The sequence below is a fragment of the Chelonoidis abingdonii genome, chromosome 20 (assembly GCF_003597395.2).
Source record: "Chelonoidis abingdonii isolate Lonesome George chromosome 20, CheloAbing_2.0, whole genome shotgun sequence".
In the NCBI taxonomy this organism is placed as follows: Eukaryota; Metazoa; Chordata; order Testudines; family Testudinidae; genus Chelonoidis; species Chelonoidis abingdonii.
In genome coordinates this window covers 23,403,043-23,429,710 of record NC_133788.1, presented here as the reverse complement: position 1 = coordinate 23,429,710, position 26,668 = coordinate 23,403,043, and the positions used below count along the sequence as shown (strand labels likewise).

The 26,668-nt window shown below is 63.3% G+C and overlaps 1 protein-coding gene across 1 annotated transcript; it reads right to left on the bottom strand.

Annotated features, from left to right (window-relative positions):
* Window positions 1-207: 207 nt before the first annotated feature.
* Window positions 208-20,464, bottom strand: PROCA1 (protein interacting with cyclin A1). Its single transcript, XM_075059545.1, has 5 exons — window positions 20,306-20,464; window positions 12,353-12,566; window positions 2,169-2,301; window positions 1,057-1,191; window positions 208-955 (listed from the first exon to the last, which is right to left on the bottom strand). The coding sequence occupies exons 1-5, from the start codon at window positions 20,462-20,464 to the stop codon at window positions 286-288; spliced, it is 1,311 nt and encodes a 436-aa protein (XP_074915646.1). The 3' UTR covers window positions 208-285.
* Between the last annotated feature and the right edge of the window lie 6,204 nt (window positions 20,465-26,668).

The window sequence follows — 26,668 nt, the reverse complement described above, 5'->3', positions numbered from 1 at the left end:
ACATGTCTTTCTTGTACCTTGGCCCTCTTTGCAAATGTACTAAATTGCATTGTCCCCTCTCTCCTGGGCAAACATATCCACAGCGCTGGGATGCAGCAGCCAAGTCACAGAGGGCTCCCTGCAGCAGGAACTCCACCTCATCCGTCCGCTGCAGACACTGCTCCAGCAGCAGGGTTAGGGACAGAACACTAGCACGGTACCATCGGCTGCATCGAGCTAATTTATTACAGTGACAAGCCGCCCCTTTGGGGATCTGGGGAAGGTCGGCCTTGGCTGCAGCGAGTCTCATACAGGCCTGGGCAGAGACTCTGCTTCCTTTCGCGGGTGCTTCCGTCCATTTCTTTCCCTCCTCCTCTTCCTCCTGCTGGCAGTTGGGAGTGTGGGCTGGAGAGTAGGCAACAGCATTGCCTTCCACTGCCCCCGGTCCCTGCTTTCAGCCTGCACTGTCCCACGTGGAGTCAGGGTCTCCTCCCCGGCGGGGGCATCATTCAGGATAGCATTGAACACATCCTCCTTTCCCCCAAAGTCCAGCACCAGGTGCTTGGGGAGGAGGGAGGCAGCATCTGCAGTGGGGGTGGGGAGCCCCAGCACCTCACCTTTGGAATGGACTTTCTTCTTTTTCAGCCTTTTTCCTTTCTTGGTTTTCCTCCCTCTCTTCTTCTCTCTCCCCTTCCGCTGGTTCCTGGCGGGGCTCTCTGGCTTGGGCCCACTGGGTGCAGATTCCTGGAAGCTGTTCATAGCCTGTGTGACAACCTGGCCTGGGGGTGGATGCTTTGTCGGAGGAGGTGCCCATCTGCCCGTGCTCCCTCTAGGCGGGGGGGTGCTGGGCTGGGGTGCTGGGCTGGAGGGGGCCCTGTCTGAGCCGGCTGCCACTTTGTCTATCAGTTCCCCACCAAACTCATAGAGCACTGGCTTCCGGGGGACCGCAATGGGCACAGTGTTGTACTTCCTGCACCTTGAGAGAAGTGGATCGAGAGGCAGAGTGAGGGGGGTGCAGCTTTGGCACGGGGGGGGGGGGAGCAGTGAAGCACCTCAGGCTCCCTGGTCAGGACTTACCAGAGGTACAGATAGGGCTCCACACACTGCTCTTTGTAGGTGAACTCAAAGCAGGGCACCTGGATCACGTTGAAGAAGGCCTGGCCCACCACGCGGGAGGCAGTGTCATTCACCTGCCTCAGGCAGCCTTTCAACCTGCAAGGGCAGTGCAGAGCATCAGGCAGGGTAAGAAAGGGGCACGGGGCCTCTCCTGCCAGGCTGAGCTGGGATCTGTGCCCTGGCCGGGGCAGCAGAGGGAGCAGCTGTCACAGGGACTTCACCCGCTCTTGTTCCTTACACCGGGCAGCAGCTTGTCTCTCTAAGCAAGCTATTGCGTGGTGGCCTTGCTGCTGTTATGGGGAGAGCTCTCCAGTGTCTCCAGCACAAGGTCTTGGGCCCAAGCAGAGGAACTTGTTTGGGAGAACTGGCGTGCAGGTTTCCAAACACGAAACGGCCAGCACGCTCGGTGACGGGGACTGAAGCTGCTGCCAGCACAGCACAGACGGGAGTCGAGTGCTTTTAGCAGGTCTTTGACGGGAGTAGCATTGTGCAGCACCAGTTAACTAACCTTACCCTTCTCTGGTGCCTTTCAGCAGCCGATCAGCTGTTCCTATGCGCAGAGGGGAGAGGCTAAGGCCTGGGCTACACTTAAAAATTAGATTGACCTAAAAATGTTGTGCCCTGAGTGCTGTGATTGGGCCAACCAAACCCCCAGGGCAGAAGCAGTGAGGTGGATGGGCAACTTCTTCCATTGCCCTAGTGACCGCCTCTTGGAGAGATGGATTAACTATGCTGATTGGAAAAAAACCCTTCCGCAGTGTCGGAAGCATGTACCCTGCATTGCTGCTGCGGCACAGCTGCATGGACACACACAGAGGCTGGGTCTTGGCCGAGGTTACTCAGAAAGCCAATAGCTCCAACCCGCTCTGCAGCCGCCTGTTCTCCAGCACTGGCTCGGCTCCCTGCTCCAGGCAGGTGGGAGAAGTTAGGGAAATTCCAATCCCTTGCTGCTGCCCAAGCTCTGTCACTACTTTTGTGTTCAGCAGGGCAGTGTATCCCACCCTCCTCCCAATGGCTTCCCACTGCCGTCAGCTATGGCCGCCTGGAGCTGCACTGACTGGCTTCCCACGTACCGCAGGTCGCAGGCACAGTGGCTGATCGTGTGCCAGCGGAGGTTCCGGTAGCCGTACTTGGATGTGAAGGGGTGGATGACGTGCTGACAGTGGTCGTGTTCCCGGCAGCACTCATCCGTCTCTTGATGTTCTCCTGAGTGGACGAGGGAGAGAACACCTCAGCCCCCCTGCGCCGCACAAGAGCAGCATGCAGGAGCTCAACGCCCACGGGCTGCCAGCTCTGGGCTGGCATGGCTGAGGCAGCAGGGACCTGGGCTCTCGGCACAGTAGGGCCCACCTCCCTGCTGCTGCTAGTCTGCCAACGCTGGCTGCTCTGCCCCTGCTGGGGGGGACCAGTTCTGGGGCAGGGGGCATGGCACCAACCACCTTCCAAACTCACTGACAGCCCTGCCCCTCTCTCTTATCCTTGCTCCCCTCAACCACCCTGCACCTCAGCCTGTGCACACCCCCAAAGCCCCCCACATACACTTCCAAACACCCACACATGCCCCCAACCCCCCAATGCACCCCAACCCCCACACCTCCCATGGACACCCCCAAAGCCCCACACACACACCCAAAGACCCCTCGCACACACACAACCCCTAACAACTCCCTGACATCCTCAACCCCCCAACAACTCCCCCATGCAACCCCTCCCACAACCCCCACAGACCCCCCTCCTGCACACACCCCAAAACCCTTAACAACTTCCCACATACCCCAGGTACTCCCATAGACACCCCCAAAACGTCCCCCACACCTCAAAGACCCACCCCCTCATGCACACCCCAACACCTCTCACACAACACCAACTACCCTCCCACTCACACCCAAAACCCACACCTCTAATCCTGCAACGCCCCCACCTGCCCCTCACCCCCTCACTGGCTTTCACCGCCTGCCCCCCGCGGGGTGCATTGAGTAATCAGCCCTAGGCACTCTGCCCTCCCCCCGAGTCTCCCGCCCCCATCCACGCTCGGACTGCGGGGGGAGGGAGCTGCTGTTTGGGGCTCCCGGCATCATAGATCTGCTGTGGTGGTCCGGCTCCAGCTCCACGCCCGGAGCGGTGCGGGGGGGAGGGGTTCGGGCGTCCGGCTCCAGCACCCAGGGCGGTGCGAGGAGGGTTCAGGGGTCCCGCTGCAGCGCCCCGGCGGTGCGTGGGGGGTGTCTGCTCAGCAACCACGACGGTGCGGGAGGGTTGTCTCGAGGGGGTCCCGGCTGCAGCGCCGGGCGGTGCAGGGGGAGTCTCAGAGGGGGTCTCGCCCTACCAGCTGCTCGTAGCTGTCGGCGTTGTTTCCCGGCCCCCGCACCAGAGGGTGCGCCGGGTAGGTGAAGCCCCGCTTGGCCGTCTGGCGGGCGGCGCCTCCCGCCGGCTCCGGCGCCCCCGGCCCCGAGCCCACGTGGCGCCCAGCGGCTGCCGCCCCGCCTGAGCCCGGGGAGCCGACAGGGGGCGCAGGCGGGCCGCGGCTGCCCGGGGCTCTCGGACCCCGAGCCGCCCCCAGCAGGAACAGGAAGCCGCAGCGCACTGCCCGCTGGCCGGCCGCTTCAGCAACCGCGGGCCGCGACAGCGCCCCGCCGCCGCCTATAACCTGCCTGCTGCCGCCCCTTCCCCGGGCCGGCCCCACTGCCCTCCGTCCCGTTCCCCCTTCCCCGGGCCGCCCCCACTGCCCCCGTTCCCTTCTCCCACTGCCCCTTCCCCGGACCACCCCCCACTGCCCTGGACCGCTCCCTGCTGTCCCCTGTCTCTCTCCCACTGCGTCTTCCTGGGCCTGCCTCCACTGCCCCCGTCCCTCTTCCCACTGCCGGGCCCACTCCACTGCCCCCCTGACCCCTCTCCCACTGCCCTTCCCGGGCCAGCCCCACTGCCCCCGTCCCCTCTCCCACTGCCCCGGGCGCCCCCCTTCCTGGGACCACCTCCCACTGCCCTCAACCCCTCTCCCACTGCCCTTCCCCGGGCTGGCCCCCACTGCTCCCTGTTCCCTCTCCACCTGCCTCCTTCCCACTGCCCTGGGGACGGCCCCACATACCCCCATCCCCTCTCCCTGCCCCTTCCTGGGCCGGCCCACTGCCCCCCGTCCCTCTCCACCTGCCCTTCCATGGGCCGGCCCACTGCCCCCCTGACCCCTCTCGCCACTGCCCCCGGACCGCTCCCTTCCCGGACCACCCCCCACTGCCCTGGGACCGCTCCTGCTGTCCCCTGTCTCCTCTCCCCACTGCGTGTTCTCTGGGCCTGCCTCCACTGCGCCCCTGACCCCTCTCCACTGCCCCCTTCCCGGGCAGCCCATGCCCCCTGTCCCTCTCCCACTGCCCCGGGCCCACCTCCACTGCCCCCCTGGACCGCTCTTCCCATTGCCCTGGGACCACCCCCCACTGCCCCTCACCCCTCTCCCCTGCCCTTCCCCGGGCTGGCCCCCTGCTCCCCTGTCCCTCTCCACCTGCCTCCTTCCTACTGCCTAGGACCACCCCACACTACCCCGTCCCCATCTCCTGCCCTTCCCAAGGCCGCCCCTCACTGCCCCCCATGTCCCCTCTCCCCTGCCTCTCCCCGCCCCTTCCCAGACCCGCGCCCACTGCCCTCCTGTCCCCTCTCCCACTGCCCCAGGACTGCCCCTTCCCAGGATCGCCCCCACTGCCCCCGGTCCTGCTCCCCCAATCTCTCCCCACCTCTTTGCCAGACCACCCCCACTGCCCTCCTGTCCCCTCTACCTTGCCTCTGCTCCCCCTCCCCACTTGCCCCCACTGCCCATTGTCCCCTCCCCCCCACCTCTCTCTGCCCCTTCCCCCTGCCAGGGCCAGCTCTAGCCATTTTGCGCCCCAAGCAGAGGCGGCACGCCGTGGGGAGCGCTCTGCTTGCTCGTGGTCCTGCGGCTCCGGTGGACCTCCCGCAGGGTGCCTGCGGATGCTCCACCAGAGCCGAGGGACCAGCGGACCCTCCCAGGGACGCCTGCAGGAGGTCCACCGAGCGCGTCTGCTGCCCTCCTGGCAACTGGCAGAGCGCCCCCGCAGCATGCCGCCCCAAGCTGCACTTGGCGCGCGGGCTGGAGCCGGCCTGCACTGTCCCCCGGGAGCCCCCTTCCCGGCCTGCCCACTGCCCCAGGACCGCCCCCCTGCCCCTGCCCCTCTCCCCAACTTCCCCTGCCTTCCCACTGCCCCCTGGGACTCCTCCCACTGCCCCTCCTGTCCCCTCTCCCCCCACCTCTGCCTGCCCTTCCCCACTGCCCCAGGGACCTCCCACCTTCCTGGGTCTGACCTTGGAGCATTCAGCATCCCCGTCTCCCCGTGCACTTCCCACGTGAGCCCACCAGACAGGGTCCTGGGGAAGCACAGGGTCCTGCACCCCACTTTGCATCAGACGTGACTCTCAGCCAGCCAGTAACAGGGTTTATTCTGATGACGAGAACAGGGTCAAAACAGAGCTTGTAGATACAGCGAACCGGCACCCCTCGGCTGGGTCCATTCTGCGGGGCAGTGAGCCAGACCCCCACGTCTGCCCTCACTCCTTGTTCCCAGCCAGCTCCAAATGACCCCCTCCAGCCCTCCTCTCTGCTCAGCTTCCTTTTCCCCGTGTGCCAGGAGGGCACCGTGATCCCTTTGTCTCAACACCTTCAGCTGCAGCCTTTGCAGGGACGGGGCCCAGGCCATCAGTTGCTAGGAGACAGAGTGCCAGGCATTTATGTGCACTGGCCTTTTGCTCTTCAGCAACCATATACCCTGATCCCACCACCTAGATACTTAAGAAATTAGGGTGACCAGATGCCCCGATTTTATAGGGACAGCCCCAATTTTGGGGTCTTTTTCTTATATAGGCTCCTATTACACCCCATCCCCTGTCCTGATTTTTCACACTTGCTGTCTGGTCACCCCATAAGAAATGCATAGGGAAAACTGAGGCACCTCTACAGTATTCAGAGGAAACATTAAAAACAGTCCCAGTTCTTCACCCTGCCCCCCCGCACTCCCCTCACCCAGACCCAGTGATGTAAGGCAGGGCAGGCTGGGCCTCCCTCTGGCACCTGACTCTGTAAGTACAGCCATGACTCTTCCACAGGCATCTGCAGTCCCCCCCGCCCCTCCCCGCTAGCTGAATATTGAACCAATGATGCAGTCACCTCTGGGTGACGGTGGGAGCCACCACCCAGCACAGTGTGGGGAGGAAGAGGTTTGGCCAAGGGCATCAGGAAAAGCCCCTTGAGTTCTTGGTACCAGCAGAGCAATGCTCACGAGGAGCCGGCATGATGCTGGCTGTATCTGATGGGTCTGAAGGGTTGGGATAGCCCTGCCAGGGGATGAAAGGGGCTGTCATCCCTGGGGCTCAGACCTCCCAGCCACTGCTCTGTGGCAGCCCAGCACGGTGCCGCACTGCTGGCCTCTGCCCTGGTGCTGATGGTCCGTTCACTCAGAAGCCCGGGTTGTGCTACTAGAACGATGAGCTTGTCCTGCCCTGCGGGGGCTACAAGGGCTGCTGGGTGAGGGGAGAGGGAGCAGACCCTCCCTGGCTGATGCCTGAAGAGCGTCTTCCGTGAGCTGTGTGCCTCTTGTTGCTGCCCTTTGCTGGGAGCTCTGGGGAAGATGGGTTTCCAGAGGCCCCCGCCAGCTGTGCTACTGTAGGAAATAAATGTAGTGAGGTGTGAGTCAGGGCAGAACCAGCCTGTCTGGGACCAGGAGTCCACATGGGTGGGCGAATCGCTCCTGTTAGCCCTGGGGGCAGCTGGCCCTGCTCTCTGCACAGCCGGGGATGGATCCATGGCCCCTAGGATGAGGACTGGCCCTTCCTGGTCTCAGCGTACCTGCCCCAACACCCTCCGTGTGGGTTCAGCTCAAGCAGGAGACCCAGCTGCAGGAGGTGCCAAGCACCCTGTCAATGGGCAGCTCGGCCCTTCCCAGGGCAGGCTCTGTTCAGCTGCGTTTGCAGGCCTCAGCCTGGCAAGGAAAGGGTTAGCGCTTAATCTGCCTTCTTCCCTTCCCAGGCCTCTGACCGAGAGTTACCCCCAAGCCCCCCTCTCCTGAATTCGTGAAGGGCTTCCAAGGGGCGGGCTGAGCCGGTTGCCTGGCAGCCTGCAATGGGGTGATGTTGCAGGGCCCATAGGACTCAGGTTCCTTTCAGATTTTGTCTCCACCCGAACACGCCATCAGCTTTTTCATGTTCCTGTCCCCTGTGCTGGGACAGGGCCCTTTGTGAGGCAGCGGCCAGGCCGGAGCAGGGGGAGTCACCCGCTGTCACACCACGAGCCATGGGAATTCATGCCAACAACGCCTCTTTCGCTGAGCATATTAATAAAAGTTGCATTAATCAGCCTAGAGACTTGGGCTGGATTATGGAAAAGCCGCACAATTGACTGAGGCCGTTAACATGGGGCTGGCAATCCAAGTGCCATGGGCTCCTGCCGGCTGCGCTGCTACGGCAACGCACCCTGTTCTCACACAGGCCAGGCTCTGCACCCACCCTCCCCGCTCTAGGGCTGCAGGAGTTGTATGGCCTGGCAGCCGCTGGGGGGCCCAAAGGTACCCAGGGTTTGATGGCATGGCTCAGGGCTACCTCCCATGACAGGGATGCTGCTGGCAGAGGCCACAGGCTCCAGCATGCAGTGCTTGGCCTTGCGCTGAGCAGCCTGGCTCGTGCATGAGCAGTACAGTGGGGCCTAGCGCTCTTGGGGGGTTGGGAGGGGGATTCGGTTCTGGCTTTGGCCCATGAGCATCAGGCCTCGGGCTTTCAGCAAGTTCCCAGTGTTGTCCTACAGCTGGCAAGCTGACAGCCCCCCAGCCTCTGGACGATACTGGGGAATGGGCAGATGAGCTCGGGAAGGGTGTCTACAATCTCTGGCCAAGAATTGCAGCCTGACACTGCCCCCCATATACCCCCATGTACGAACCCTGCCTGCCAGGCAGCGTACGTAACCTCTGAGCAGCTCCTTTACACTGGCCTGGAGAGATGTCTGGAGGGATTCCAGCCCTGGCACTCCTTCTGTCTCATATCTTTCCTCCGGATGGGAAGCTTGGGCACCAGCAGGATGGGAGGCAGCTGGGTTGCCTCCATGGCCAACAACCGTCAGCCCTCCCATCCTCGGGCCCTCTCTGGCTCCATTTTGACGGGAACTGGCCTGCGCAGGGCTCCCTGGGAGCCTGGAGCTGAGGTGGGCCCAGTCCCTTGAACAGCTCAGCTTCCAGGGTTACTTTAGTGTGCTACATGCCAGGCTTGGCTGCCGGGCCCCTGGAGGCTGACAGCTCCTGGGAGCGGTTGCCAGGGCTCGTTACCCTTCGTCACTGGTTTCATAAACCCCCTTTCAAGGAGCCCATTGACAATTCACAGTCACAGACTGGCTCAAAGTGGAGCATTGTGTCGCTGGGCCAAGGCCGAGGCCACCAGAGCTGGGCCTCAGAATCGGGCAGCTCGAGGCCCCAGCACACCAAGTGGGTGCGTGGGGCGGCATGCCGTGGGGGGCACTCTGCTGGTCACAGGGAGGGCGGCAGGCAGCCAGCCTTCAGCAGCATGCCTGCGGAGGGTCTGCTGGTCCCGCGGATTCGCTGGAGCCTGTGGGACCAGCAGACCCTCTGCAGGCACGCCTGTGGGAGGTCCACCGGAGCCGCGGGACCGGCGATCGGCAGAGCGCCCCCCACGGGATGCCACTGTGCTTGGGGCAGTGAAATGTCTAGAGCCGCCCCTGCTCAGAATGAAAAGTGCCCAGGAGACCTGCAAAAAGATGCAGGGGTGTCTGTCTGTCTGTCCCGTGCCACCCCCTGCAGCCAGCCTTCCACTCGTCTGTCTGTCTGTCCTGTCCCACCCCCTGCAGCCAGCCTTCCACTCGTCTGTCTGCCTGTCCCGTCCCACCCCCTGCAGCCAACCTTCCACTTGTCTATCTGTCTGCCTGTCCCGTCCCACCCCCTGCAGCCAGCCTTCCACTCGTCTATCTGTCTGTCTGTCACCATACATACCCCGCTCTGCCTGGTACTGCAGGCTCTCACAGACTGAGCATCCTCTCTCTGCTCCAGCCCCTTCCCCTGGCATGGCAGGTAAGTTGGCACCAGTCACCTCCTGGCTGCCCTGGCTGTGGGGAGGAGATGGCAGCTGGGCACTGGTTACCTGCAGTGGGACCATTCCCCACGACTCCCCCGGTGTGGGGGCACCGTACTGGCCCTGGAGAGACCTGCACCTTCCAGCTGTAGGGCAGCCCCTCGAGACTCAGCAGCACCACCCCCAGCAGGGGGAACAACACAGGGTCTGGGAGAGGGCCCCCACGCCTGAGCTAGAGGAGTGGATGAGTGTGTGCATGCTGGGGGTGGGGGAATCCCTGAGCTGAGGGGCTGCGGGGGGAGCTGCGAGAGCCTGACCTCCCTCGTGGGCCTGGCAGTCGTGTCTGCCTGAAAACAGTGACAGGCGATGCTCCCTGCAGCCCCCTGCCCCAAGTGCGCCGGTGACTCATACATTTCCACGGCTCTCTGGCCATTCTCGGTGGCTCTATGACCTGTTGGAATGGAACCCCGGTTCCTGCTCATTCCAGCGCACCTGGGCCAGGGCCAGTCCCGCTCTGAAGCACTTGGCCCCAGCGCTGGCATCTCAGCCCGGATCTGGGGACGTGCGCCTCTGGAGTTGCTGGCTGGACAAGGATCTGGGCAGCTGGGAGCCACTTCCCCTGGCACTGGCTCTCCAGGCACAATCCATGCATAAGGTACTGAAGACTATGGGGCTTATGGGGGGCCCAGTGAGCCAGAAGCCGAGATGTTCAAACAGCTTCCAGCTGCACAGCCGGGAGCAGCAGCTGCGGCTGATCAGGGACTGTCCCTCCCGGCCGAGGAGGAGATCCTCGCTGGTAAGTCACCCAAGGGACTTTTCTCCCTGAGGCTCCTGATACTCGTCTGTGGGGAACCTGGCACTCGGGGCTGGGCCGGATCTGACTTCGCTTCACTAACAGGCTGGGCAGGACAGCAGGCAGCAGTGACAGCAAACAGCAGGCATCTGGTCCAGCTGGGGGCATGGGCTGGCGAGACCCACCCCTCACTGCTCTGTAAATCAGGGGAAACCCTGCAGTCCCCCTGTCATTGCTTCCTACTCAGATTTGAACCTTAGCGTTCATAAACTGAGAAGCTAGCATGAACCCTCTAAACTTAATTACCAGCTTAGATCTGATATCGCTGCCACCAGCCAGGAATTTCCAGGGCCTGACTCCCTCTCTGGTCTCCCAAAACCTTCTCTGGGGGACCCCAAGACTCAGAACAATAAGAGAGAGATGTCTTTGACGGGAGTAGCATTGTGGCAGGCACCAGTTTAACATTACCCTACCCTTCTCTGGTGCCTTCAGCAGCCGATCAGCGTTCACTTAGGAGCCGATCAGAAAGGGAGATTGCGCTAAGGCCTAGTCCCCCCCCAAGACGCTTGGAGCGGATAAAATGTTGTGCCCTGAGTGCTGTGATTGGCCAACCAAACCCCCAGGCAGAATCAGTGAGGTGGAATGGGCAACTTCTTCCATTGCCCCTAGTGACCGCCTCTTGGAGAGATGGATTAATTCTAGCCTGATTGGAAAAAACCCTTCCGCAATGTGCGAGTTGTCGGAAGCATTTACCGTCTGCTTGCTGCTTGGGCACAGCTGCATGACACACACAGAGGCTGGGTCTTGGCCGAGGTTACTCAGAAAGCCACATAGCTCCAACCCTGCTCTGCAGCCGCTCTGTTCCTCCACAGCACTGGCTGGGCTACCCTGCTCGCAGGCAGGTGGGGAGGAAAGTTAGGGAAATGTCCAATCCTTGCTGCTGCCAAGCTCCTGTCACTACTTTTGTGTTCAAGCAGGGCAGTGTTCCACCTCCTCCCAATGGCCTACTGCCGTCAGCTATGGCCGCTGGAGCTGCACTGACTGGCTTTTCCCACGTAACCGCAGGTCGGCAGGCACAGTGGGGGTGATCGTCGTGTCAGGCTGGAGGGTTGGTCGGTTAGCCGTACTGGATGTGAGGGGTGGATGACGTGCTGACAGTGGTCGGTGGTTCCCCGGCAAGCACTTCATCCGATCTCTGATGTTCTCCTGCAGTGGACGAGAGAGAACACCTCAGCCCCTCCGCGCCGCACAAGAAGCCAGCACTGCAGTGAGCTTCAATCGCCCACGGGCTGCCAAGCTCTGGTGCTGCACGGCTGAGGCCAGCAGGACTGGGCTCTCGGCACGTTAGGGCCGCACCTCCTTTGCTGCTGCTAGTGCTGCCAATCGCTGTGGACAACCTCTGCTGCTTCTGCCCTGCTGGGGGGGGACCAGTTTCTGGGGCATGGGGCATGGCACCAACCACTCAAACCACTGATCCCTGCCCCGCTCTCTCTACTTATCCTTGCTCCCCTCAACGCACCTGCACCTCAGCTCGTGCTACACACCCCCAAAGCCCCCCACATAACACTTCCAAACACCCACACATGCCCCCCAACTCCCCCAATGCACCCTCCCAAACTCCCCACACCTCCATGGACACCTCCCAAGAAGCCCCACACCGCACACTCCAAAGACCCCTCGCACACACACAACCCTACAACTCCGACATCGTCAAACCCCACCAACAACTTTCCTCCATTGAGCAACCCCTCCTCACAACCCCCAACAAGACCCCCCCTCCTGCCCACCCCAAAAAGCGCTCTTAACAACTTCCCACTACCCCAGGTACTCCCATAGACACCCCCAAGAACCGCCCCCCACACCTCACAAGACCCACCCCCTCATGCACACCCCAACAACCTCTCTCATCAAACACACAACTACCCTCCACTCACACCCCAAACCCACACCTACTAATCCCTGCAAACGCCCCCTACCTGCCCCTCACCCCCTCAACTGGCTTTCACCGCCCTGCCCCCCGGATGGTGCATTGAGAATCAGCCCTAGAGCACTCTGGCCCTTCCCCCCGAGCTTCTCCCGCCCCCATTACCCACGCTCGAACTGGGGGTAGGAAGGGAGCTGCTGTTTGGGGCTCCGCGGCATACATAGATCTGCTGGTGGGTCCGCTCAGCTCCAGCGCCCGGAGCGGTGCGGGGGGGAGGGTTCGGGCGGTCCCGCTCCAGCACCCCAGGGCGGTGCGAGCGAGGTTCAGGGGGTCCCGCTGCAGCGCCCCGGCGGTGCGTGGGGGGTGTCTGCTTACAGCAAACCACGCGGTGCGGAGGGTTGTCTCGAGGGAGGGGGGTCCCGGCTGCAGCAGCCGGCAGGTGCAGGGGGAGTCTCAGAGGGGGGTCTCGCCGCTACCAGCTGCTCCGTAGCTGTCGGCGTTGTTTCCCCGCCCCGCACCAGAGGGTGCCGCGGGGTAGGTGAAGCCCGCTGGCCCGTTCTGGCGGGCGGCGCCTCCCGCCGGCTCCGGCCGCCCCCAGGCCCAGAGCGCCACGTGCGCCACGGCTGCCGCCCCGCCTGAGCCCGGGGAGCCGAAGCGGGGGCGCAGGCGGTTGCCGCGGGCTGCCCGGGGCTCTCGGACCCCGAGCCGCCGCCAGCAGGAACAGGAGCCCGCAGCGCCACTGCCCGCTGGCCGGGCCGCTTCGCACCGCGGTGGCGACAGCGTCCCCGCCGCCCGCCTATGAAACCTGCCTCTGCCGCCCCTTCCCCGGGACGGCCCCACTGCCCTCCTCGTCCCGATTCCCCCTTTCCGCCGGGACCGCCCCCACTGCCCCCCGTTCCCTTCCTCCCACTTGCCCCTATCCCCGGCCACCCCCCACTGCCCTGGAACCCGCTCCTGCTGTCCCCCTGTCTCCTCTCCCACTGCGTCTTCCCTGGGCCTGCCTCCCACTGCCCCCCGTCCCCTCTCCCCTGCCGCGGGCCCACCTCACTGCTCCGCCCTGACCCCTCTCACCACTGCCCCTTCCCGCGGGCCAGCCCCACTGCCCCCCGTCCCCTCTTCCCACTGCCCCGGGCCCCCCCTTCCCTGGGACCACCTCCCACTGCCCTCAACCCCTCTCCACTGCCCTTCCCGGGCTGGCCCCTACAAGCTGCTCCCTGTCCCCTCTCCACCGGCCTCCTTCCCCACTGCCCTGGGGAGCGACCCCAACTACCCCATACCCCTCTCCACTGCCCCTTCCACTGGTGCCGGCCCACTGCCCCCCGTCCCCTCTCCACCTGCCCTTCCCATGGGCCGGCCCAACTGCCCCCCTGACCTCTCTCCCACTGCCCCCGGACCCTCCCTTCCCGGGAACCACCCCCCACTGCCTGGGACCGCCCTGCTTCCCCTGTCTCCTCTCCGCCACTGCGTGTTCTTCCTGGGCCTGCCTCCACTGCCCCCCTGACCCTCTCCACTGCCCCTCTCCCCGGGCAGCCCCACTGCCCCCTGTCCACTCTTCCCACTGCCCCGGGGTCCCACCTTCCACTAGGCCCCCCTGACCGCTCTCTCCCATGCCCTGGGACCACGCCCCCACATGCCCCTCACCCCTCTCCCACTGCCCTGTCCCACGGCTGGCCCCCATGCTCCCCTGTCCCTCTCCACCTGCCTCCTTCCTACTGCATCTAGGACCACCCCACACTACCCCTGCTCCCCATCTCCTGCCCCTATCCCAAGGCCGCCCCTCACTGCCCCCCAGTCCCCCTCCCCTGCCTCTCCCCGCCCCTTCCCCAGACCCGCAGCCCACTTGCCCCTCCTGTCCCCTCTCCCACTGCCCCCACGGACTGCCCCCTTCCCAGGATCGCCCCCACTGCCCCGGTCCTGCTTCCCCCAATCTCTCCCCACCTCTTTGCCAGGACCACCACCCACTCCTCCTGTCCTCTACCTTGCTCTGCTCCCCCTCCCACACTTGCCCCCAACTGCCCATTGTCCCTTCCCCCCCACCTTCTCTGCCCCTTCACCCACTGCCAGGGCCAAGCTCTAGCCATTTTAGCAGGCCCAAGCAGGGCGGCACGGCCGTGGGGAGCGCTCTGCTGCTCGTTGGTCCTGCGGGCTCCGGTGGACCTCCCGCAGGCGTGCCTGCGGATGCTTCCACCAGAGCCGAGGGACCGAGCGGACCTTCCCTCCAGGGCGCCTGCAGGAGGCCCCGGGAGGCGGTCTGCTGCCCTTCCTGGCAACTGGCAGAGCGCCCCCGCAGCATTGCGCCCCAAAGGCCATGCCACTTGTGGGCGCGCGGAGGCTGGACGCCGGCCTGGCCACTGCCCCCCCGGGAGCCCCCTTCCCCGGGCTGCCCACTGCCCGCAGGACCGCCCCCACTCGCCCCGTCCCCTCTCACCTCCAACTTCCCCTGCCTTCCCACTTGCCCCCTGGGACTCCCTCCCACTGCCCCCTCCTGTCCCCTCTCCTCCCACACCTCTGCCTGCCCTTCCCCACTGGCCCCCAGGGACCTCCCGCCCTTCCTGGGTCTGATCCTTGAGCATTCAGCATCCCCGTCTCCCCGTGCACTTACCCACAGTGAGCCTCACACCAGACAGGGTCCCCTGGGGACAGCACAGGGGTCCTGGCTACCCCACTTTGCATCAGACGTGGACTCTCAGCCAGGCCAGTAAACAGGGTTTTAAATTCTGATGAACAGGAACAGGGCAAACAGAGGAGCTTTTGTAGATACAGCGAACCGGACCCCTCGGGTGGGTCCATTCTGCGGGGGCAGTGAGCCAGACCCCCACAGTCTGCCCTCAACTCCTTGTCCCAGCCAGCTCCAAACTGACCCCCGGCCAGCCCCTCCTCTCTGCTCATGCTCCTTTTCCCCGTGGCCAGGAGGGCACCGTGATCCCTTTGTCTCAACTACCTTCAGCTTGCAGCCTTTGCAGGGACGGGGCCCAGGCCATCAGTTGCTAGAGACAGAGTAGGCCAGGCATTTATGTTGCACTGGCCTTTTGCTCTTCAGCAACCATATTCCCTGATCCCACCCACTAGATACTTAGAGAAATTAGGGTGACCAGATGCCTCCGTATTTTATAGGGACAGCCATTTTGGGGTCTTTTTCTTATATATGGCTCCTATTTACTACCCCATCTCCGTCCTATTTTTCACACTGCTTGTCTGGTCCCCATAAGACAATGCATAGGGGAAAAACTGAAAAAGGGGCACCCCTTTTCTAACAGTATTCAGAGGAACATTAAAAAACGAGTCCCAGTTCTCACCCCCTGCCCGCCCAGCACTCCCTTCACCGAGACCCAGTGATGTAAGGCCAGGGGCAGGTGGACCTCCTCTGGCACCTGACTCTGGTAAGACAGAGCCAATGACTCTTCCACAGGCATCTGCAGTCCCCCCGCCCCTCCCCGTCAGCTGAATATGAACCAATGATGCAGTCACCTTCTGGGTGCGGTGGGAGCCACCACCCAGCACGTGGGGAGGAAGAGGTTTGGCCAAGGGCATAGGAAAAGCCGCCTTGAGTCATTGGTCCAAGCCATGACCAATGCTCACCGAGGAGCCGGCATGATTGCTGGCTGTATCGATGGGTTCGTGAAGGGTTTGGGAATAGCCGCTAGCCAGGGATGAAAAGGGGCTGTCATCCCTGGGGCTCAGACTCCCAGCCACTGCTCTGTGGCAGCCAGCACGGTGCCGCACTGCTGGACCTCTGCCCTGGTGCTGATGGTCCGTCACGTCAGGGAAGCCCGCGGGTTGTGCTACTAGAACGCAGAGCTTGTCTGCCCGGGGGGCTACAAGGGCTCTGGTGGAGGGGAGAGGGAGCAGACCCCTCCCTGCTGTGCCTGGAAGAGCGTCTTTGTCCCGGGCCTTCGGGCGGGAAGATGTAGTTGGCCCACTGTGTGGTTGATGGTGCCGAGTCTTGTGCGAACCTTGCGTCCTGGGAGCTCTGCAGGGTCCACGGGTGGCACCGCCCACGACTGGTCACTGTTAGCTTGGAGCAAGCCTGCTCCCCAAGATGCTGACCCAAGTGACGGATGTGGATCAAGGCTCAGAAGAAGCCAGCTCTGGTCGTGGCGGCCAGGTCCATCATGGCAGCTGGCGATCGCTTGTTACCTGGGCGCTGGCTTGCCTGCTCAGTCTGCCACAGCCAGGGGCGATGGCCATAAATAACATAGTGCCTTCAGATGAGGACTGGATCTGGTCTCACGTAGCCTAGCCCAAGCACTGTGGGGTGCCCCTTGAGCTGATGGTTGCTTGCAGTCACCCTGTCATGGGCAGCTCGGCTTCCAGGGGCAGGCTCTTCAGCGGTCTGTCAGCCTCAGCTGGCAAGGAAAGGGTTAGGCGATTAATCTGCCTTTCACTTCCCAGGCCTCTCTAGACCGAGAGTTACCCCCAGGCCCCCTCTCCTGAATTCGTGAAGGGCTTCCAAGGGCGGCTGAAGCCGGTGCCTGGCAGCTGCAAGGGTGATGTTGCCTGAGGCCCACTAGGACTCAGGTTCTTTCAGATTCTGTCCTCCACCCGAACACGCATCAGCTTTTTCATGTTCCTGTCCCCTGTGCTGGGACGAGGGCCCTTTGTGAGCAATGCGGCAGTGCCGGAAGCACGGGGATCACACGCGTCACACCACAGCCATGGGATTACAATGCCAACACGCCTCTTTCGCTGGCATATTGAATTAAAAAGTTGAAATAATCACTGAGACTTGGGCTGGATATGGAAGGCCGCAAATTGACTGAGGCCGTTACATGTGGAGCTGGCCAATCCAAGTGCCGATAGGGCCTCCTGCCGGCTGTCGCTGCTACGCAACGCACCCTGTTCTCCACACAGGCAGGGCTCTGCACCACCCTCCCGCTAGGGCTGCAAGAATTAGTTGTATGGCGGCAGCCCTTGGGGGCCCAAGAGTACCAGTGTATTGATGATGGCTCAGGGCTACTCCCATGACAGTGTGCTGCTGGCAGAGGCACAGCTCCAGCATGCAGTGCTTGGCCGGACGCTGAGCGGCGCTGGCTCGTGCCAGAGCCAAGTACAGTTGGGCTATGCGCTCTGGGGGGTGGGAGGGATTACGGTCGCTCTTTGGGCCCATGAGCATCAGGCCCTCGGGCTCATGCAAGTTGCCCAGTGTAGTCCCTAACAAAGCTGGCAAGAGCTCGACAGCCCCCCAGCCTCGGACAGTGACTGGCGCGACATGGAAGTCTGGGAAGTGTACTGATCATCCTTGGCCAGAAGCACTGTTAGAGGCGGCGCTTAAATTGCACCTGACGCGCCCATATACCCCCATGTACGCCCTGCTGCCAGGGCAGCGTACGTAACCTCTGAGCAGCTCCTTATACATGGCTGGAGAGATGTCTAGGTTATCCAGGCCTGGCACTCCTTCGTTCTCATATCTTTCCTCGATGGAAGCTTGGCACCCAGCAGGATGGGAGGCAGCGGGTTGCCTCCATGGCCCAGCAACCGTCAGCCCCCTCCCATCCTCGGCCCCTCTGCTCCTTTGACGGGAACTGGCCTGCGTCAGGGCTTCCCTGGCGAGCCTGGAGCATGAGGTGGGGCCCAGTCCCTTGAACAGCTGCTCCAGGGTTACTTTAAGTGTGCTACATGCCAGAGCTTGGCTGCCGGGCCCCTGGAGGCTGACAGGCCCTGGGACGGTTGCCAGGGCTCCGTACCAGCTATCGCTCTGATCCTGGTTTCATAAACCCCTTTTCAAGGGCCCATTTGACATTCAGTCACAGACTGGCTCAAGTGAGCATGGTGTCCGCTGTGCCAAGTGCCTGAGGCCACCAGAGCTGGGCCTCGAACGGCCAGACTCGACCTCTCAACACATCATTGTGGCAGCGGGCGGCGAGACCGTGGAGGCACAGCTTGCTGCGAGACTCATAGGAGGCGGCAGGCAGAGCACATAGGCCTACCCACGCACAGGCATGCGCCGTGCTGCGCAGAGGCTGGCTCGCTGGTGCCCGGGATATTACAAGCCTGAGCTCTGTGTACTCTATAGGACCGCACTGCTCTCTGCAGGCCTACTCCGTGTTGGCGAGTCTGCGACCGGAGAGTCACGCAGACCGGCTCGCCTGGATCGGACCAGTAGCGCGCTCGGCCCTGCACAGGATGTCCAGCGTTCTGACTGCAAAAGTGGGGGTGCAGGAGCGCGTGCTCTTGGGGTGGCTTCACGCTCGCGAGGAATACGCCTGAGTACGTGCGCGCCCGCTGGCTGCGAGATCGCATAGCCCTAGAGACTCAAAGATGCGAGGAGAGTGCATCGGGGTCGAGATCCGGCTGGTACTGCTCCGTAAGCTCACACCAGGTCAGACCCAGGAAGGTGGGAGGTCCCGGGGGCAGTGGGAAGGGGCAGGCAGAGGTGGGGGGAGGGGACAGGAGGGGCAGTGGGAGGAGTCCAGGGGGCAGTGGGGAAGGGGCAGGAGGTTGGGGGGAGAGGGGACAGGGCCAGTGGGGGCGGGTCCTGGGCATGGGGCAGGCCCGTGAAGGGGGCAGTCCCGGGGGGCAGTGGCAGGGCCGGCTCCAGGCCCAGCGCGCCAAGTGCTGCTTGGGCCGCATGCTGCGGGGGCGACTCTGCCATTGCCAGGAGGAGCAGACCGCTCCGCGTGGACCTCCTGCAGGCGTCCCTGGGGAGCGGGTCCGCTGGTCCCTCGCTCTGGTGGAGCATCCGCAGGCAACGCCTCCGGAGGCTACCGACCGGAGCGAGGCACCGGGACAACCGACTGCCTGTACGCATGATGCGCCACTGTCCGCCCCACGACCTGCCCGCCCTGCTGGGGCGGCAAAAATGGCTAGAGCGGCCCTGGCCCAGTGCGTGGCAGAGACGCGGGAGCCACGCAGACGAGCGTGACTCGTGGGGCTGTCTAGGAGTGGACCAGATTCCGGCCCAACTGGGGCGGCGCCACGTTGCCAGGCGAGACGGCGGGAGTGCACACGAGCTACGGGAGAGTCTGGTCTGTCTGCCATCAGTGACGGCAGTGGCGCGGGGTATGCGGTCCCATGGCACAAGAGGTGGGGAGAGATTGGGGCAGCAGGCGACTGGGCGGCAACGAGTGGGGGCGATCTGCCGGAAGGGGGCCTTCCAGCATACTGCGGGGCAGTTGGGAGAGGGGACAGCTGGTAACCAGTGGCCCATAGTGTGCCGTCCCACCCGCTGCACGGGGCCAGTCCCTTCCTAGCGGAAGTGCGGGCGGCGGAGCATGGCAGTCTGGGGAGAGGCTGACATCGGGTGCCCGTGGCCCAAGTCGAGCCTGGCAGGCGGCCACACCTTCTCCAGAAACGGGTGGTCCAGAGGGATGAATGGGATCTCGGCCGGGGGTTAAGCTGTGCGGTGCCAGCTGGCCTGTCACTAAGGCCACAGCGCTCGGTCGCGACATATCGGAGGTGCCATGGGTGGCAGAGGGGATCACTGTGCGAGGCCAGTCTCGCGAGGCCCCAGCCCTGCCCAGCCACGAGGGCCTAAGCGCGAGGCGCTCCAGTGCGTAGTCGAGGCGTTGCATGGGTCGAAGCCGTCCGACCCGCGCGGCAGCGCAACGCGTACCGTCCAAACGGGCTTAGTGGGATCGTAAGCTGGTCCTGAGTCTGCGCGGTCGCAGTGCGCCACTCGCGGAGCGTGCATGGCGCACCGTCCACTCGTCATCTGCTTGTCCTGGAGCCATGTGAGCAAAGCCGAGGGGCCTGTGCCTGGATCAGACGGCAAGTCGGCAGGGGCCCGGCTGGAAGGCGGCAAGAGACTTGAGCATACGACTCGTGCGGTCATGACTGGCCAGCGCGCCTTCCAGCTCTGCGAGTGGAGCGACGAGTAGAGTTGGCACCCAGGTCACGTCACACTGAGCTGACCCCTATGGCTGTGGGGGAGAGGAGAGGACAGCGAGCGACGTGAGTTACCTGCAGTGGGAGGGACCGAGTCCTGCTCCACCGACTCCCGCGGGTGTGAGAGGCAGGGCGCGTAGCGCCAGGGAGAGACTCTGCACCCTCCGAGCGGTAGGGGAAAGCGCCCCGCGAGACTCGAGCGTCCCGCAGCAGAGCGCGAGCGCACGCAGCAGGTACAAAGCGACAGGGTCAGGAGAGGGCCCCACGCGAGCTAGAGGCAAGTGGCAGGGGAGTATGCGATGCTCGGAGTGGGAAAGCACCGGGGGACTGAGGGGCGCGAGGAGAGCGGGCGAGAGCCCTCGACCTATCGGCGCATCACGGTCGGCCATGGGCAGTCACGAGTGGATCGCGTTGAAAAAGTGAGCGAGGCCGAATGGCGTGCAGTCGGCGGACAGCGCCCAGCGCGCCAGCAGTGCACCGGATGAGCGTCATAACACGAGGTGCCACGGCACGCGCAGTGCCAGTGGCCAGCACCGGGGTCGGCGGCGAGTGGCGCAGACGCTGTAGAGAGATAGACCGCGTCCTGAGCCAGTTGCTCAGCGCACCTGCGGCACAGGGCGACGGCGCTCGCCGGACAGCAGCTGGGCCGCCAGAGACTGGCGAGCAGTGCGAGCGGCAGGATGGGCCTCGGGGACGGTGCGCACTACGGCGTGAGTGGTGATGGGCGGACTACGACTGGGCGAGAGCGGGAGAGCGAGCGTCATGCGGCCTAGCAGCGCTGGCGAGGGCCATGGACAAATCCATGGCCACTAAGTAGGAACGCACAGGGGAGCGATGATGGGGACGCAGTGAGACAGCCAGCAAGCCTCGAGACTAGCGGAGACAAGCTTCGCAGCTGCAGCAGTCCGGAGAGCAAGCTGCAGGCGGATCGAGGAGCGTCATGTGCGCATACCGCCGCAGAAGGAGGAGCCGCGCGGATATCGGCCAACGGGGCGACTTGTATACTCCTGGAGGCTTCCTGCAATGAGCTGCGCCGGGAGACTCTGAGCACGCGGCGGGCCGAGGCGGGACTACGCGTCAGCATACAGCGGGCTCAGGCAGGGGACGCGCCGTTCCAGCGCAGGCCTGAGAGGAGCCAGCCATGACGCCAAGTGCGCGAGGCGAGCTTCCGGTGTCCCCGAGAGCGGCGCTGGGTCGGCAGACGAGGCCTGGGCAGGGCCGCCGCTCCGGCGGGAGCTGCGCCCCGGCCTCCCCCGGGCAGGCGGGCGGCAGCCGCGGGCGCCAACGTGGGCTCGGAGCCGGGCGGCCGAGAGCCGGCGGGAGCGCCGCCGCAGACGGGCCAAAGCGGCTTACTCCGGCACCCGGTGACGGGCCGGAACAAACGCGACAGCACCGAGCCTGGGTAAAGGGCGAGACCCCCTCTGAGATCCCACCTGCACCGCCCCGGCGCTGCAGCCGGACCCCCCCTTCCGAGACAACCTCGGCACCGTCGGAGGGTTTGGGAGCAGCACCCCTACTGCCCACGCCCACGCCGCTGGGGCGCTGCAAGCCGAGAACCCCCTGTCAACCACCCTCGACCGCTGGTGCTGGGAGGCCGGGAAAGGCGCCCAGACAACCTCCCCCCCGCACCGCTCGGCGCTGAGCTGAGCCGGACCCCTGCCAACCAGCAGACGACCGGGAGCCCAAACAGCAGTCCCTCCCCGCCAGTCCGAGCGTGGATTGGGGGCGGGCGCCGCACCCGGGGCGCACAGGCCAGAGTGCTCTAGGGGCGCATTATCTTCACATGCACCCACCGCGTGGGGGCACGGTCGGTGCAAAGGCCAGGGAGGGGGGAGGGGCAAGTGTGGGGCGTTTACAGAGAGGATTACACTGTTTGCGTGTTTGAGGCGTGTGAGTGGGGGTAGTTGAGTGTTCAGTTTGTGGAGGAGGGGTTGGGTGAATGCATGAAGGGAGGCGTTGGGTAGTATGAAAGGGTGGGGGGGAGCTTTTGAGGGGTCTATGGCGGAGTACATCTGGGGGTATGTAGGGCAAGTTGATTCTAAGAGGTTTGGGTGATAGCTATGCATAGGAGGTGGGGTCCTAGAGGGGCTTGTGGGATGGAGGAAGTATTGCCTATGGAGGGATATCGGACGTTGTGCTGGGCGGGTCGAACAGGATGAGCCAGGAATTTTCCAGGCCTGACTCCCTCCTGGTCCCAAACTTTCTCTGGGGACCCAAGAATCAAGCCTGAGTCTCACACGCAAGGGACAAACAAGCCCTCACCTTGTCTCCTCTTTATCTCATCCCCAGCTCTCGCTCTCCCTGGTTATCTGGCGATACTGTCTTAAAACTCCTGAATGCAAAACAGAGAGGGCAATTTAACCTTCCCCCTCCTTCTCTGAGGATATGCATTTCAAACCTAGGCAAGCCAACATACCGAGAATTTCCCCCTCCCTTCGTCCTTAGCCTTAACCAGAGAAAAATCAAACAGGTTTTTAAAAAAAGAAAGCTTTAATATAAAAAAGAAAGAAAAAAGACATAACTATCTCTGTATCAGGTTGACAATACAGGTCATTACTTAAAAGAAAAATATGAATAAACAGCCTATTCAAAAAGAGACACAATTTAAACATTCCAGCAGTATTACAACTGTAAATACCAAAACAATAACAGCACTATTGTCGTTTCCCTTTGTACTTACAGCTGGGAAACAGAAGATTAGAAGGACTGGAAATAGATCCTCTCATAGCTGAGAGAGCACAGAACAGACAAAGACCCAAGACCAAGAAACACCCCCAAATTCCCTCCCTTAAGCTTTGAAAAATCCGGTTTCCTGATTGGTCCTCTTGTCAGGTGTTTGGTTCCCTTTGTTAACCCTTTATAGGTGAAAGAAACATTAACCCTTAGCTATCTGTTTATGACACCCCCCACCCTATCGGGAGTGACGGGGAGCCTCACTGGGCCGCACCCCAGGGCGGAACATGTGCCACATGTGCACACCTGTATGGGCTGGGGGAGGGGGAAGTGCCACCCAGTCAGAACTCTCTGCCACGCCCATGGGGTGGTGTTCACACCTGCTTGGCCCTTGCTCTGCACGGGGTGATGCCATCCAAGGCACAAGCAGGGAGACCAGGCCTCTTCTGTCACAGCTAGGAAGTGGAAGGAGGAATCTGCCACCAGGCCCTTGCTACGTCCTTGCCTGTGGCTGTCCTCCATGGAGGACAAGGTGTGCCCAGGCTGCAGGGCCAGGCAGGGTGGGGGCAGATGCTGAAGCTCATGCTTCTTAGCACTGAGGAGGCCTTGCAGTGCACAGTGGGGTGTACTTGTGCTGGACTCTTCCAGAGTTCCCTGGGGGTTCACCCTGGCTTGGGAAGAGGGGTCCTGCAGTATGTGGGGGCAACGCCTGAGCCATGTGCTTCCTGGCATGGGGGGGGTCCTGCAGTGCATGGGGGCAGTGCCTAAGCTGTGTGTTCTCTGGCATGGGGGGTTCTGCAGTGCGTGGGGGCAGTGCCCGAGCCATGTGCTACCTGGCATGGGGGGGTCCTGCAGTGTGTGGGGGCAGTACCCGAGCTGTGTGCTTCCTGGCATGGGGGGCTCCTGCACTGCGTGGGGGCAGTGCCCGAGCCCAGTGCTCCCTGGCATGGGGGGTTCTTCACTGCATGGGGGTAGTGCCCAAACCACGTGCTCCCTGGCATGGGGTGATTCTGCACTGCATGGGGGCAGTGCCCAAGCCGTGTGCTCCCTGGCAGAGGGGGTCCTGCAGTGCGTGGGGACAGTGCCCGAGCTGTGTGCTCCCTGGCATGGGGGGGTCCTGCAGTGCGTGGGGGCAGTGCCTGAGCCGTGTGCTCCCTGGCATGGGGAGGTCCTGCAGTGCATGGGGACAGTGCCCGAGCCGTGTGTTCCCTGGCCTATAGCTCTGGCATTATTTCGTGCTCTGCGCCTGCTCCATTAGTGCTTACCTTTCTTTAACTCTTCCCTTGCCAGGTCCCACCCCATGAGCCCATCGTCGAGCACCCTGATGAGGATTGTGAGTCAGATCCAGGCCCCAGTGCAGCTCCTGGGGATCCCTGCTTTGCCAGGGGCCCTGCCGAGGCCCTGGCACTTGGCCCACCTTCCTAGCACCACGTGCCCGGTGGGTGCCGAGGGACGTGGGTTCAGAGGGAGCTATTAAAAGACAATGTCCTGAGTCCCCTGCTCTCTGGCTGAGTTCTGTGGGGTGGGCTGGGCTGGTGCATTGTGGGGCAGGGCGTGGGCCGAAGGGGATGGGAGGCTGGTTGGAAGTGGGGGGAGTGAAGAGCCATCCGTGCCCGTGGGACTCCAGCTCTGCTGTTCCATGGCTCCAGGCCCAGCAGGTATTAGGGAGCATCTCTGACCTCAGCCCTTCCCAACGCTGCCCTAGGCCATGGGGCTGCAAACAGGTGGGGGCTGGGAGACAAAGGCCCGTACCCCAGCCCCATGGACTCATGGCAGACACTGCAGTGTCCGCACTGGCCTCTGTGAGGCACTCTGGCAACTAGGCAGCCTCACCCCCAGGGCATAGCCACTGACCTCTCCAGCAGTCAGATACATGCGAGCCCCGGCTGGTCCGAGAGCGGCTCGGCCAATTGGCTTCTGTCCCGGCCTCCTGGCACCACGGCATCACCACCTCCCCTGGCCCCAGCCAAAGCCCCTGTGGAATGTGCAGGGACCCTGGGAGCCAACCACGTGGACAAAGGTCTCAGCCACCAGCCGGCCAGAAACACCTTGGCCTTTCCCCAGCAAAATGCAGCCCTGCACCATCCTTCCCCCAGGCCCCCAGACACAGCTAGCGCCAGGCCCCAGCAGCATCCCCAGGAGAGGCTGGGGCAGGTGGGGCCGAGACCCAGAGGGGAGGGGCGTGGGGGATGGGGGGCCGAGACCCAGAGGGGAGGAGTGTGGGGGGCAGGTGGGGCGGAGACCCAGAGGGGAGGGGCGTGGGAGATGGAGGGGCTGAGACCCAGAGGGGAGAGGCATGCGGGGCAGAAGAGGCCAATATCCAGATGGGAAGGCTGTGGGGGATGGGAGATCTGAGACCAAGAGGGGTGTGGTGTGGGGGAGGCACGAGGGGCCGAAACCCAGAGTGGAGGGGCGTGGGAAAGCACTAGCCTTTATCTCCAGGGCCATAGGTATGAATGCAGGTTCAGGGAGCCCCCTTTTCCTCTTGTTTCTATCATCGCTGGCCACTCGTCTCATGAGCCATGTGTGACCCCCTGGCAATCCCGCTGCCTTGCCGACAGGAGCCCAGGCTGGGCGCTCTGCTGCTGAGCACATCTGGGGGGCCGCGTGAAGCGATGGGAATGGCAGCACATGGCCAAGCAGGCATTTGTTCAGCCACTCCCAGGGTCACGTCACCCTGGCACGTGCAGCCTGGTGCCAGCTGGGTTTTACCTTCTCAGCCATTTTCATCCTGTTTTCACCGTATGACCCGCCCCCAGAAGCAGCAGGGGTCCCCACATGTGTCGGTATCTGGGTGGGTGGGGACGGAGGCAATCACTTCCATCAAGCTAGCGAGTGTCCTGACTTTGTACATCCGCTCGGGTCTCTGGCTCTGTGCACTGGCAGGGCAGCAAATGGCGGGTTGCCAGCCAGAGGAGCACCCACCTGTGGCACGGAAACGGCCGGGCTCTTCCCTGGCAGCAGCTGAGCCAGTCCCAGGTGTGCTGCACAGTGATGGTGCCACGCTGCTTCACCAGGTGTTTGCTATTTCCTCCATGCTGCTGGGGCAGGGCTGTGCCCGCAGGGCCATGTCTGGGCTGCAGGCTGAGGTGGGGCCAGATGTCTCAGATGCCATCATGAGGGGCAGAGGGCAGAGCCTGACTTGGGTGCAGCCTGTAACCAGCCAGTCCGATGCCAGGGAGCTGAGCAGATAACTCATTTCCCCATCGCCCTCTGGTTTCCAACATCACCAGCCTTCGAGCCTGTCCGAGGCTCTGGGCTCAGCTTGGGAGTCGCATGCTCCCTGCCCTCCCCCCGAACCCCAGCACACCCTGCCACCTGGCACCAGCCCCAAGGCAGCAGCAGAGAGGATGCTGTGCTTCCTGGGCACCAGGTGCCAGCTGAGCGCTGGCATCCCCAGTAGCATGAGATCCCGTCCCCGCCTGCTTGCCCACTGCTCCCCCTGGCGGCCAGAGAGGGGGCATGGGGCCTGCGAGCCCTGCGTGGCGATTATGGACCCGGCTCTATTGCGCCTACGGGCTCCATGACCGGGTCACCGCACGATGGGGGACCCTGTGGAGGGTCTGGGGGACTGATCGCTGCACAAACCCTGCCGCTCAGGAAGCAGAGCCCTTCCCGTGCAAGCACCTGCTCCTCCCCAGACAGGCCCTGCCCCTCTCTGCAGGGCAGGGGGAGAGGGACCCTGGACTCTGTGCCCCCAGCTGATGCCCAGGCCCTCCCCCCAGGGCGATGGGGTTCTCAACACGTTTGTTCAGCCTGTGTGTGTGCCAGCCCTGCAAGGGACCCAGAGGGAGACAGGCCACGCTGTCTGCTGACCCAGGGAGTCCCTGCCTGCTGCCTGCTGCTTCCCCTGCCCTGGGAGGGCTTGGGCCAATGGCGCCTTGTGGTGCCCCAAGTCCGGCCCCCAAGCAAGCAGCAACAACGTCCTTGTGCACGAGGGATGTTGTCTCTGGAGAATGAATTTGCACTTGGGACAAGGTTCTTCCTGTGCACACGTGAGCCCAGCAAAGCAAGAGAGCAGCAGTGTGGCCCCTTGCCCCTTTCACAGAGCCAGGGACCTGGCCCTGCATGGGGATCACTGCTGGGGCAAAGTGAAGGCCGCAGGAAAGGTCAGATGCTGGGCACGTAGCCCAGGGGGCAGTGCCAGTGAAGGGCATGGAACAGAGCGACAGGACTGTGTAGGGCAGAAGGTCACCCAGGCAGCCAGGAGCCAGCTGTGGGTCCAGATACTTTTCCTGGGGACTGGCTTGGCTTGGTTCCACCCTATGCTCCCAAGGCTCCTCCTTGGGCTCCAC

Coding starts and splice junctions, on each gene's coding strand:
- PROCA1 (XM_075059545.1), bottom strand. CDS start 20,464: ATGACGCTCGCTCTCCCGCTCTCGCCCAGTCGTAGTCCGCCCATCACC. Junction 12,567..20,305: donor GCCGTCGCCCTGTGCCGCAG/GTGCGCTGAGCA, acceptor GGGGTCCGAGAG/CCCCGGGCAGCCCGCGGCAA. Junction 1,192..2,168: donor CACTGTGCCTGCGACCTGCG/GTACGTGGGAAG, acceptor CTGCCCTTGCAG/GTTGAAAGGCTGCCTGAGGC.